Source organism: Andrographis paniculata, unplaced genomic scaffold (genome assembly GCF_009805555.1).
Source record: "Andrographis paniculata isolate CXL003 unplaced genomic scaffold, ASM980555v1 Contig57END, whole genome shotgun sequence".
Taxonomy (NCBI): Eukaryota; Viridiplantae; Streptophyta; class Magnoliopsida; order Lamiales; family Acanthaceae; genus Andrographis; species Andrographis paniculata.
In genome coordinates this window covers 2,269,393-2,282,061 of record NW_026137592.1, presented here as the reverse complement: position 1 = coordinate 2,282,061, position 12,669 = coordinate 2,269,393, and the positions used below count along the sequence as shown (strand labels likewise).

General features: G+C 28.5%; 2 protein-coding genes across 2 annotated transcripts; both read left to right on the top strand.

The window, feature by feature from the left end:
- Positions 1-1,667: 1,667 nt before the first annotated feature.
- Positions 1,668-5,228, top strand: LOC127257550 (NEDD8-conjugating enzyme Ubc12-like). Its single transcript, XM_051284016.1, has 6 exons — positions 1,668-1,832; positions 3,230-3,337; positions 3,975-4,083; positions 4,165-4,243; positions 4,685-4,801; positions 4,899-5,228. The coding sequence occupies exons 2-6, from the start codon at positions 3,235-3,237 to the stop codon at positions 5,034-5,036; spliced, it is 546 nt and encodes a 181-aa protein (XP_051139973.1). The 5' UTR covers positions 1,668-1,832; positions 3,230-3,234; the 3' UTR covers positions 5,037-5,228.
- A 4,260-nt stretch (positions 5,229-9,488) lies between these two features.
- LOC127257451 (protein BRASSINAZOLE-RESISTANT 1-like) lies at positions 9,489-11,808 on the top strand. Its single transcript, XM_051283883.1, has 2 exons — positions 9,489-10,009; positions 10,960-11,808. Exons 1-2 carry the CDS (start codon positions 9,716-9,718, stop codon positions 11,620-11,622), a joined length of 957 nt encoding a protein of 318 aa, XP_051139840.1. The 5' UTR covers positions 9,489-9,715; the 3' UTR covers positions 11,623-11,808.
- Positions 11,809-12,669: the final 861 nt, after the last annotated feature.

Below are 12,669 nucleotides of genomic sequence, written 5' to 3'. Positions count from 1 at the left end.
AATATTTAGTTATTTTATTATTTTTCATAATTTCTCAAACTTAAATATATATATATATATATATAGATTTTTTTGTTTAGTATTTTGGTTTGAGAAGTTCTTTTATATGAAGTACGAAGAATTGTATCGTTAATATAGAAAATAATATTTTATATTAAATATTTCTTTTATAAGATGATAAAATATATACTCCTTTCGTCCACTTACAATGTTTACAAATTTCTATTTTAGGACGTCCAATTACAAAGTTAACATTTCATTAAATACTCTACTTTTTTCCACAAATATCCTTACTTTATATCACATCATTACTTTTACACAAAAAAAAGTAATGGCAATGGCAAAAATGTCATTAGACTACTTTTAACTACTCACTATAATTAAAATACTATTATTTCTTAAACACCGCGCCAAAAATAAATGTAAACATTGTAAATGAACGGAGGGAGTATTATTTATATCATGTCAGATAAAACTGTTAGATAAACAAAGTGATAATAAACTTGCGGATTCAACCATTTCTTTGAATGTACCAATGACTCTTCATTGTAGTCGATAAGTTACCATGTCTATGATGAACAATGTAATATAAATTAGAAAATCGAAAGTTTTAAATATATATAAAATTATTTATTAATTGAGGACATATAAAAATAAAAAAAGATTTGAATTGTTATACGGACGGTATGTTAAAATTTTTAATTAAATTGATTTAGTATTTACGAAATATATTTAATATGAATAAATTTATTAAAAATAAAAATAAATCATTTTAGAATAACTAAAGAAAAATCATCTTTATTTTTTTAAAAATAATATTAATATTTTATAAATTATATAAATTTTTAAAACACTTAAATATATTGTTTTAATTTATTTTAATCATATTATAAATTTGAATGTATTTCTTTATTCAATTTTTTTCAAAATTTATTATTAGATTATTATTTTTTTGTCTCCTATAAATTATTTTATCAAATATTATTTTAATATCAATTTTAAATCAAATATTTACAAACTAAATAAAAAAAACTCATTTATTAAATAAATATAATCCAATGCAACTTCAATATACAATATCAATAAACTTTCAAGTATATTTATTTTGTAAAATAAATTTAAATAATAAATACGTACAATATATTAATTTTTTTGAGCATATGTATATTATTATTATTTTTTTTTTTTAAAAAACCCATCACAAAAATATGAGGTCTCTAGTGATATTTTCAATAAATATTAATAAAAATATAATATATATATATATAAGATATTAATTTTTAAAAACTCATAAAGTGAAGATGCCTCGATTTAATTTGAATTTGAAAATTTTCTATTCTTTCTATCCTATTAATAAGTATCCAATTACTTTTTAAGCGTAGTTTTAGTTACATGTATATTAGTATTATATTGGGATATAGTAAGAATAAAGTAGAAATGACTATAATAATCTTATTGGTACGTGTGATATAAAGGTAACGGTGTAATATATTGTAAATTGTAATAGTATTTGTAATATTAAGTAAATAGTACAATTATTTTTAAAAAAAAAAGAAAAAAAAAAGAAAAAAAAAAAAAAAAGATCCTTTATGGGAGGGAGGGAGGGAGTATACATTATTGATTTTGATTTTAATTCGATCCTAATAAACAACATTTGCTTATTATCCAATCGAGTGGTAATAATAATGGTATTAAAAAAGTGGGGAACTTTTTATTCTCAAAGTACAACACACTTTTCAGCGTTTCATCTCAGACTCTCTCTGCTTTCTCCTCTCCTCCCTCTCTAAGATCCATACGCGGCCTTTCTCTCTGCTTGTTTCCTCATCCATCAGGTATTTCATCTCTCTTTTTTAGGGTTTGCAGCAGGGCTATGCAGTTCCTTATGTCGGGTCGTTTGTGGTTTTGGGCAAATTGTGCAGTTGATGCATATAATAATTTATTTTTTTTCTGTTGTATGCAGCTTCGATTTTGAGCTATTTCTTGTTGTTTTATTTGGGGATTTTGGCTTTTATTTATTTTTGGTATTTGTTTTTGTGTACGATTTAGTCGTGAATTTTGATTGACTGCGGTGAAGTTTTCGGTGGTGGTTAGGGTGGGTGCTATGTGTGGGGATGGTGGATGTGTTTGGGGGTTTATGTGGGCGTATTTTTAGGTGTGAATTTCATGGAGTTGATGTTATGGTTTCTTTTAGGTCATTATTTTGTAAGGCTCTTGCAGAGCATATTGATGTTAGGGATTTAGCATAACTTGAAAGTTCTGTATCTGTTTAAGCATTTATGAAATATTTTCTTACTGTGCTTGTAAGTTTTCATTGTTAGAAAATTCAATGTTCAGTTATATGCTTTTGGTAGCTTTGATTGAGGCATTTCTGATTGTTTGTAGCCTTTTGTTTGAGCTGTGTATGAGCAATTGCATTTCTTTGATTGGCATCAAATGCTTTGAATTTCCAAATCCTTTCTGTTGATGCATTGTGAATTGACCAAATCATTCAAATTGACTACGATTATAAGTTGCAATTTTAATATCTAATTTGTTATAGGCGGCTCATGAATCATGATTGCCCTGACTTGCTTTTACTTTGAAGTTCTGATTCTCCAAAAGTTGGATATACGTTTTTGTTTTTTTTTTTTTTCTTAGTTGAAAAAATGGCTTCTTACAAAATTTGTGCAGCTGAATGTCATGAAATCGAATTTAAGACATTTTTTTTTTCCAAAATCTTTGAGCAAAAAATAAAAATTTATTCCATCAATGGTAGAAATGTTACTCACATATTTCATATGTTGTTAGCTTCAATATGTGTGATGTACGTGGATATCTCACCCGTGCCCTCATGTTGCTATACATATAAAAGACCTGAATATCTGCATCCGATTTATTCACATTTTTTTCATTTGCTTTGGCTTATTTTCAAGCAACAAATTAGATGTCAAATTGTTGTGTTCGTCTCAGTGCTGGATTGAATTCTTCAAAGTCTGACTGTTTTTTCACCTTACCCAATTCTACATCTCTATTGTTGATTTATCAACCACCTACTGTACAATAGATGTTCTTCTGCTTCTATGTGTATACTTTCATGAATACAATTAACACTACTGCTTCATATGATGACGGCCTTTCTTTGTTCAGTGTTCGAATCTGCCAGAAGATAACTGTGTTATCCCACACTCCTCTCATTGGCCTCCTTTAAGTGTTTAATTTTTTTTTTTTTGTCGTTTGAATCTAATTTCAGGCACCATGATTAACTTGTTTAAACAAAAGGAAAAGCTGAGAGATCATGCTGCAAATGCCAAGCCTGTTGGGAAGAAGCAGAGTGCTGGAGAATTACGTCTCCACAAAGGTCTGTTGTAGCCTTGCATATCAATGATTAACGTAATGATTGTAAAGGTGCCTGTGATTATTGTGTATTATATTCTCAGTTGCTCTTGTCTCTTGAAATTCTTTTTAACTTCTCGATTATAATTACTAGAACGCAAATGTCAAGTGGAAGGAGTGTGTGAGTATGTGCAGTAGATACCCTTTCAAATTCTAACATAAACCAGTCATTCGAGTTTTTTTGTTTTAATCATTGTCTATATGCTAACAAATCTTATATGTTCTCAACATCTATATGTTTTTTCCATCCACACACAACTTTTTCCTCTAAAATGATTCCTACACTTCCAGATCAGCACAAAAAGAATTAAAATCTCTGGCGCTTTCATGTTATATGCTTTATCTGCTAATTTCAAGGATGCATATCCTGCATTTATTTCGACAAATAATTGGGTGTGCTAGGAATTCTTAGGAATCTCTGATTCTGTTGTATGTAAACTAAAATAGCATTTGAACTTTGCCAAGGAGAAATTCTTCTGGTTACAGAAACATAAGAGGAATTAATTTTCCTGAAATGGTATTAATTTTGTATGGACTTTTCCTTGGTTTCTCTAATCTTTTGAATTTCTTCACCTCATATTATTTCCACTCTTTATGTATAGATATTAGTGAATTAAATCTGCCAAAAACATGTAGCATATCGTTCCCCAATGGAAAGGATGAACTCATGAACTTTGAGGTTTCTATTCGTCCTGATGACGGATACTATCTGTAAGTTCTAGTGTTTATAATAGGACTCATCTGGCTTGCTTATTTTCTACACAATTGATGCAATACCTGTCGACACTGCAGGGGTGGAACATTTATTTTTACATTCCAAATATCTCCGATGTATCCTCATGAAGCACCAAAGGTTAAGTGCAAGACTAAGGTAACCAAAATTTTAATTTCAATGCACTGAGTGGTATTTTAGCTGGTGTTGTTTTGATTTGAATTACTTAAAAGCTCGATAGATACATCTCACGATTTTCAGTAGTGAACTTAAATTGGTTAATTATTTGCAATGGGTCGAGTTTAAGATCAAGAATATTGGATTATCAGTCAAGTCTACTCACCTTGATTTGATCAAATGAAAGTAAATAAGTTTGATTGATCATTTTTTAACTATAATTTTGCATGTTTTATAGTTTTTGCTCAAACTCAAGCTCAATTTGGAATTAATAAGTGCAAATTTGAGCAACAAACTAACTTCTCAACGTCATTCACTTAATCAAAAAACATCTAAATCTCACTTCGATTGACAACTATAGAGGATCACATTAATCCCAATTAGTTTGTATCATGTGATCAATAATTTGAAATGCATATGCAGGTCTACCATCCCAATATCGACTTGGACGGCAACGTGTGCCTAAACATTCTCCGTGAAGATTGGAAACCTGTCCTCAACATAAACACTATAATATATGGACTTTATCATCTCTTCACGGTATGTGTGCGTACGTCTCTCATTGATTTATGAAACTTCTTTAGTTTAGCTGCTGTATAAAGTATTTATGTATAAATATCGATCATTCTCCTCCCAGGAACCGAACCATGAAGATCCCCTGAATCATGATGCTGCTGCGGTGTTGAGAGATAACCCGAGAATGTTTGAATCTAATGTTCGGAGGGCCATGGCTGGTGGCTATGTCGGACAAACTTTCTTTCCCCGCTGTACATAGAAATGGTCGCGCGCACAAAAGTGGCGAATGCTTTCAGGTTATGATGTTGTACATTGGGTCGGGCTTGTCGATATTTTCTATCTGCTGCAAAACTGTAAGGCTACCGTATCCTTTTTATGGTATTATGTTGCCTTATTAATTGTTCCTTTGATTCAGATTCTATGAGTAGCATCGAATGGTTTGTGTTTTTGATTAATGTCTCGTTTTTCTTTTTGTTCCATCTGCTGTTTAATAAGGGGGTTTGTGTGTGTTTTTACTCTGGTTTTGTTTCTTTAGTGTTTAGTTTGATGCCGATTTTTTTGGAGCGATAAGAAATTACGTAGATAATATAAAAATAAGATAATAAATTATATATTATTTCTATTGTATGTATTAATTTATTGTATTTTTGTATTAATATTCACCTGTAATTGTGACAACATGATGAACAAACCATTTTTTGGTATTTTGATTTAGAATATAAATGCTTTGCCAAGATAGAAATGTTTCGAAGCTCTTCAACATTTCTTTTTAGGGTGTGTTTGTTGGAGCGTTTGGATTTTGGGTTGAGATTTGAATAGTAAAAATTTTGAATTTGAATAGTTGTTTGATGTGATATAAATAAGAATTAATGCGATGTTTTGAATGTAAAATTAATTTTTATTATAATATAAAAAATGAAAAATAAATATTTGATTTAATGTCTTTGGAGAAAAAATTTTGTGAAAATAGGAGTCCCACAAAATCCCTCTAACAAACACATCCTTAGTATAAAAAGTTGACTTATTTGATATTTTGTAAAAAAGACGTAATATGTATTTAATAAGGTACTGTCAATGAATAGTACTATTTTTTTGTTAGCTTCTAAAGTTATATTTATTTTTGGTTATTGTATTTAATATTTAAAAATATTTTTATATTTATGTAATTTTATGTATAAATGTTCTTTTATATTTATATATTTCTTTGTGTTAGCTTTGAAATATTTTTGCAATTTTTTTTAATTTCTTCTTAGAGTCTGGACTGAAAATGTGAATATGGTTTGAATAAATATTATTATCTTCTATTAAAATTATATCATTATTTTTTTAATTTTTTTTTTAATTATATGTTATTTATAGTAAATAATTTTATTATTATTGGTTTAGTAAATAATAAATAAAATTTATTATTATTTTTTTATTTATCCGATTTTTTTTTTCAATTTATTTTTTACCTACTTCACTTTATTTTTCATTTTGAATTAATAATTTTGGCCCTCTTTTTTGATTGTTGGGTTGGTTTATGCCCTTATGGGCATGCAAATGAATTTGGGCGGGCATTTTGGATTTGATTAGGCCCATTTTTTTTTAAGATAAAATATCCTTCGAATATACCAATTGGATTTTATAATTGATTAGAAAATAATATTATTTTATTAATTAATATAAATGGATGAAGAATTAAAATTTTTGCCATTTAATTTTATTTATAAAATAATTGTATGTATAATGATATATTGGTAATTTAAATAAAAGTTAGTATATTGATATTAATATATAGTTATTTTTATTAAAATAAAAAAAAAAAATTTATTGAATGAGACTAACAAAAATGATAAATAAAATACTCAATCCGTCACATGTATATGTATTCGTTTATTTTTTTGCATGGAATATTAAAAATATTAATATTATATTGAGATGTATTACAAATAAAGGATAAATAACTAAAATAACCTATAGATAGTACAATTATTATAAAAAAAAAAAAAAAAAGTAAATTGATAGTTTGTTAAGGGACGAAGATGAATATAGTACTTTTGATTTTATAATTTACTATAAAAATCATATAATAGTTTGTCTAAAAAAAACTGATAAGAAAGATCGATCAATTATTTATTTATTTATTTTATTAAAAAAGATTATTTAATAGTATTTTTTTTTTTTATTTATATAAAACTTGCATAACAATCAAATATTGACTTTAAATATTTTGTGCCTAAGGTAAAGAAATTACACTAAAGGGTGTGTTTGTTTGAAGGATTTTGGAGGATTTCCACTATTCATCCAATTTTTTTCCTCCAAAAACATCAAATCAAACACCTATTTTTCATTTTTTATATTATACTAAAAATCAATTTTACATTCAAAACATCACATCAAATCCTATTTATATCACATCATACAACTATTCAAATTCAAAATTTTTACTATTCAAATCCCAATCCAAAATCCAAACCCCCAAACAAACACACCCCTAAGTATATTCTTATTAAAATACAAATTTATGATAGTTATACTCCCTCCGTCCGTTTATAAGGGTTACTTTTACCTTTTTGCGTTATTATGCTTAACATTAAAAATATAATTATACAGTATTTGTATAATTTTTTTATACAAATATTATTTTATTAATATTTTTATTAATTTTTTTAATTTATATTATATTTTGATATTATAATTAATATTCAATTATCAATATATAAAAAAAATAAATAAAAATATAACCCTTAAAGCCGACCACCGATAATATAATTGAAAATATATAATTTTATATCCAAAATCTAGAACCCACCACAGCCGAGTTACAAGTGAAATGATTAATTCATAATTACAGGATGGATATATTAATGGCGTAATGATTATGGGTGTGTTTCCATATATTTCGAATAATACTTTTATCTAATAATTTTCTTTTATTTTTATTTAAAATTATTATTAAAAGTATAAAGTATAAATATTTCATCTGTGTCATTTTAATTATTATTATTATTTTTTGTCTATTTTATTTTAATTGATATTTCTTTTTATTTTGAATATAATTTATTAAACAAAAATATATTTAATAAATATAAATCAACTTAATTAATTATATAATATACATAATATTATATATCATATAGGATTAAGATCCCACTATTTTATTTTTTTTATTTTTATTTCTATACCTCTAAAAAACTCTACTTCGTTTATAAAATTAATTATGTTAATTATAAATAAATAAACATATTTTTTTATTTACTCATATTATATGAAATTTTTTGCATATTTATTTTTTTATTGTTATATAATTTTAAAAATTTTAAATATATTCTAAATCTTTTAATTATATATATTAAAATTTATTTTAAAATTATTAATATTATTGATTATATAAAATAAAATAATAAAAATAATATAACAATTTAATATTACTGATTGAACACCATTTTTTAAATATTGTGCGTACCACATAATATGTTAATTATATTGAGGCGGAGGAAAAATATCTTAAATTTACGAGATATATTACAAATTTTCTAAATGTACGAGGATTGTGCCTAGAATACTAGGCGTTTGTTTGTTTAGTATTTTTTTTTTTATACGAATGAGTAATATAAAAAACAATATTTTATATTAAATATTAAATTTCTAAAAGATATACTCTCTCCGTTCCAAAATAAGTGTCTTATTGAGAGTAGCACGAGAATTAAGGAATAATAATATTTAATTGAAAGTGAGTATAAAGTAGAATGTAAATGACTAAAATGCCTTTGCTTTTTGAAGGATTTTAAAGAGCATGTTAAAGTAATACTCCTTCCGTCCCATATAATATGTGTGTATTAATGTAAACAAGGGAATTTAAGTAAATTATAATTAGTAAGTAATTAAGAAATGTATCAGTAAAAATAATTATTATTTAGTAAAAATAATTATAGATTAAGATTAAGATAAGTAAATAGTTTAATTAAAATTAAAAAAAAATTATAAAATTTAAAATTTAAAATGCGACTAAAGTGCCTAATTATATTTTCAAAAATAGAAAAAACAAGTTATGTGGGACGGACGAAAATAGAAAATAAGGACAAATTACGTGAGACAGGAGTAATATTATTAAAGTGAAATATATAAAAAGTAAATTACAAGTATTATGAAAAAAATTATGAAGACATCTGTAAAACAAAATGATGTGACAAAGAGTAAAAAATAGTAAAAATTTAATTATTATTTGTTAAAATAAAAATAATATAATTATGGGGTATAAAATTATTTACTCTGAATGGAATATACATGAATTTAATTGAATAAAAAATAATAACAACATAATTTTAGCTGATAAAGTAAATATTCCCTTCATTTCAAGTAAACAGAAATTAATAAGTAATTAAAAATTATATCAATAAAAATAAATTAAAATTAAAATAATTTAATAATTTAATTAATATTAAAAAAATTATAAATTACTATCAAATTTTTTAAAATAGAAAGAATAAATTATGTGGAATAAAGAGAGTATTATTATTATTAAAAATAATTATAAAATACTACTACTATGTATGGATTCAAAAAGTATATAATATAAAGAATTTATTTAAATTGAAATGATTATAATTACCAAAAACAAGTGCTTATAATTCCACTTACTATACTCAACAAAAAAGGGATTATTTCTTATTTAAGTAATTAAGTAACGGGCGGGCGGGCAGCTATAAATAGGAACAGAGATTCTTCGACAGTGCAAAGTCAGCAAGTGCAACTCAAGGAAGAAGAAAGACGCGACGCAACCGAAACAGCCATTTCCTCGTGAGGGAGGGGGGGAAGGAGGCCACCAGATATACGCCGTTCTCTCTCTCTCTCTCTCTCTCTATATATATATATATATGTACGCGTGTGTGTAGGTGTGTGTTTAGGGTACACTCTGTGGGGGAGCAGTGAGTGTGGCGAAAAATTGGGAGAAAAATGATGTGGGAAGGTGCAGGAGGAGGAGGAGGAGGAGGATCGACGGAGTCGTCGTCGGCGGCTGGGGGAGAGGCGGCCGGCGGAGTGGTGCGGCGGAAGCCGTCGTGGACGGAGCGGGAGAACAACAGGCGGAGGGAGCGGAGGCGGCGGGCAATTGCTGCGAAGATATACGCCGGCCTCAGGGCGCAGGGGAATTACAACTTACCCAAACACTGCGACAATAATGAGGTCCTCAAAGCTCTCTGTGCCGAGGCTGGTTGGATCGTCGAGCCTGACGGAACTACTTATCGCAAGGTCCAATTATCTATCCCGATTTATTCAATTTTACAAATCTGGTTGCTATTTCTGGGAGGATCTCTGCTTTAGAATTGCTCCATGGATTCTGCTAGGGTTTGGTGTGGTTCAGATCTGTTGAATCGGAATACGAATTTCCGTTTCCCCTAATTTGGATTGAGATGTTAATTAGCATTACCGAACTGTAGATCTGTTGATTGCTTAATTGTTCGCTTTGTTCTGATAAAGTTCCTTGGGCTGGTGCTCTCGATTTAGCATGAACGCCATGGAAGTTGAGCAATTGCTTGCTTAATTGAACCAGAATTGTATTTGATTTGAGCAATGAATTGGTAGTGTTCTCAATCCTTGTGTAGCCCCCTGTTCTTGTTTCGTAAGCAGGGAAAATTGTGATAATCTTAGAATTCTACCGAAAAGTTAACAAAACGGAACAATGTGTTTACTTTCTTGCTAATCTATTCCTTGTTTTTTGGATTGTGTCGACAATGTTAGCTTTTAATCCCATAATCTCGGGTATTAGATTCGATTTTACACTAGAGTTACATAAGAAGGTTGAATCAGGATCAGTTAAAAACTGAAATAACACTATAATTCGATCGAAAAAAAGTTAACAGAAACGAACAATGTTTCGCTTTCCTGATTTTACCTTTTCAGATTGCGTCGACAATGTTAGCTTCTAATTCAGTTATTAGATTCAATTTCACAGCTCGAGTTTCATAAGAAGGTTGAATCACAATCAGTTAAAATCGAGATCATCTTAGAACTCGATTATCACAATGCTATCTTCAAATTCCATTATCTTGGTTTTGGATTCGATTTTTACCATTCGAGTTTCACAAGTAGGTTGCATCAGGATCAATTAAACCCGAGACAATGTTACCTTTTAACTTCATTAAATTGATATTGGATTCGATTGTTTACCTAAATTCATTTCCGATTTCTGATTCTTGCAGGGTTGCAAGCCAATTCCAATGGAAGTAGGCGGTACTTCAGCCAACATCACCCCGAGCTCGTCGCGAAATCCTAGCCCTCCATCATCCTATTTCGCAAGTCCAATCCCTTCTTACCAACCTAGCCCATCATCCTCGTCGATCCCCAGCCCTTCAAACAACGATCCCAACGCCTCACCCCATCCATTCGCGTTCCTCATTAACTCAATCCCGTCATCTCTCCCCCCTCTGCGTATATCTAACAGCGCCCCCGTCACCCCCCACTTGTCATCCCCGACTAGACCCCCGACACAAACTTTCACCTTGGATACACTTGCCAAACAATCCATGTCCGCTTTAAACATCCCTTTCTTCTCCGCCCCGTCCAGCCCTAACCGCACCCGACGCTTCACCCCGACTACTATTCCCGAATGCGACGAGTCTGACTCGTCGACTATCGACTCCGGCCAGTGGATGAACTTCCAAGCCTACGCTAATCCTGCTGGTGTCCTCCCTGCTTCTCCGACGTTTAATCTTATCAAATCTGTCGACCCGGTGGCTCCTAAGAATGCTATGCTGTTGGATAAGGGGAAGGCGCCGGAAATCGACTCGGCTGTGAAGCCATGGGAGGGGGAGAGGATCCATGAAGTCGGGATGGATGATCTTGAGCTCACCCTTGGCCGTTGATTTTACCTTTGGAGATCGAACAGGTTTGTCGTAAAACTTCTTCTTCTTCTTCTTCTTCTTCTTCGTTCGGGTACTTTTATTTATTTTTTTTCGACGACTTATCGAATCCATTTAATGATTTAAAGACTGATTCAGATATGAACCTCTTGCCCATTGTTCTTCAGAATTAGAGATGTTGTTGATGGAGTTGTGTTTTTACATTGTTACTCTATTTGTTCATTTTCCTATCTTTGTCATTTTTTGAATTCAATTTTTATGGTTCTGTGGATTATTTTGATGATTAGTGTGAACATAATTTAGGGGAAAGTAGATTCGATGTTTATTTTGGAATTGGATCTAATTATTTAGATATCAAATTTGGTAAAAATAAAAAATGGCCTGAAGTAAATTCGTAGTGAAATCTTTTGGGTCCATAAGTGTAATTGGGTTCATATTAAGTTTGGTCTAAATTGGAGAGGATTTCGATTTTGAAAGATCATGACTCTTTACTATTCATATTTTTTTTCATACTCGAAAACATTATTTTGTACGATTATCTTTTTTATTTTTTATATGTTATATTAAGAATTGATTTTTTATTTAAAATATTGAATTAAATATACATTTAATTTAAATTTTTACAATTTTAAATTTCGAATCCAACTCTAATAATCCACACGAAACGCCTATTATTATTATTATTATTATTATTTACCATTTTTAATAAAAATATAATATTATTTTTTTTCATAAAATATTATATTAAAATATTTTTAAATAAATATGTTTTGGCTTGTTTGGTTTGTATTTTAGTTTGAATATTTTTATCAAAATTTATTTTGATATGATATTATGTAATATGAAATAATATTATTGATTTTATTATAATAACTATAAGAATTAAATAATATAAATAGATAACATAAAATATAAGTTAATATAATATAAATACAGTCAACTCAACTCGTTGTTGTTATTATTATTATTATTATTATTATTATTATTATTATTAATAACGTGAGAATCAACAGCAGCTATCCAAAAATGCATACCATGTGATTGTAAAGT

Coding starts and splice junctions, on each gene's coding strand:
- LOC127257451 (XM_051283883.1), top strand. CDS start 9,716: ATGATGTGGGAAGGTGCAGGAGGAGGAGGAGGAGGAGGATCGACGGAG. Junction 10,010..10,959: donor ACGGAACTACTTATCGCAAG/GTCCAATTATCT, acceptor TGATTCTTGCAG/GGTTGCAAGCCAATTCCAAT.
- LOC127257550 (XM_051284016.1), top strand. CDS start 3,235: ATGATTAACTTGTTTAAACAAAAGGAAAAGCTGAGAGATCATGCTGCA. Junction 4,084..4,164: donor CCTGATGACGGATACTATCT/GTAAGTTCTAGT, acceptor TCGACACTGCAG/GGGTGGAACATTTATTTTTA. Junction 4,244..4,684: donor AGGTTAAGTGCAAGACTAAG/GTAACCAAAATT, acceptor ATGCATATGCAG/GTCTACCATCCCAATATCGA.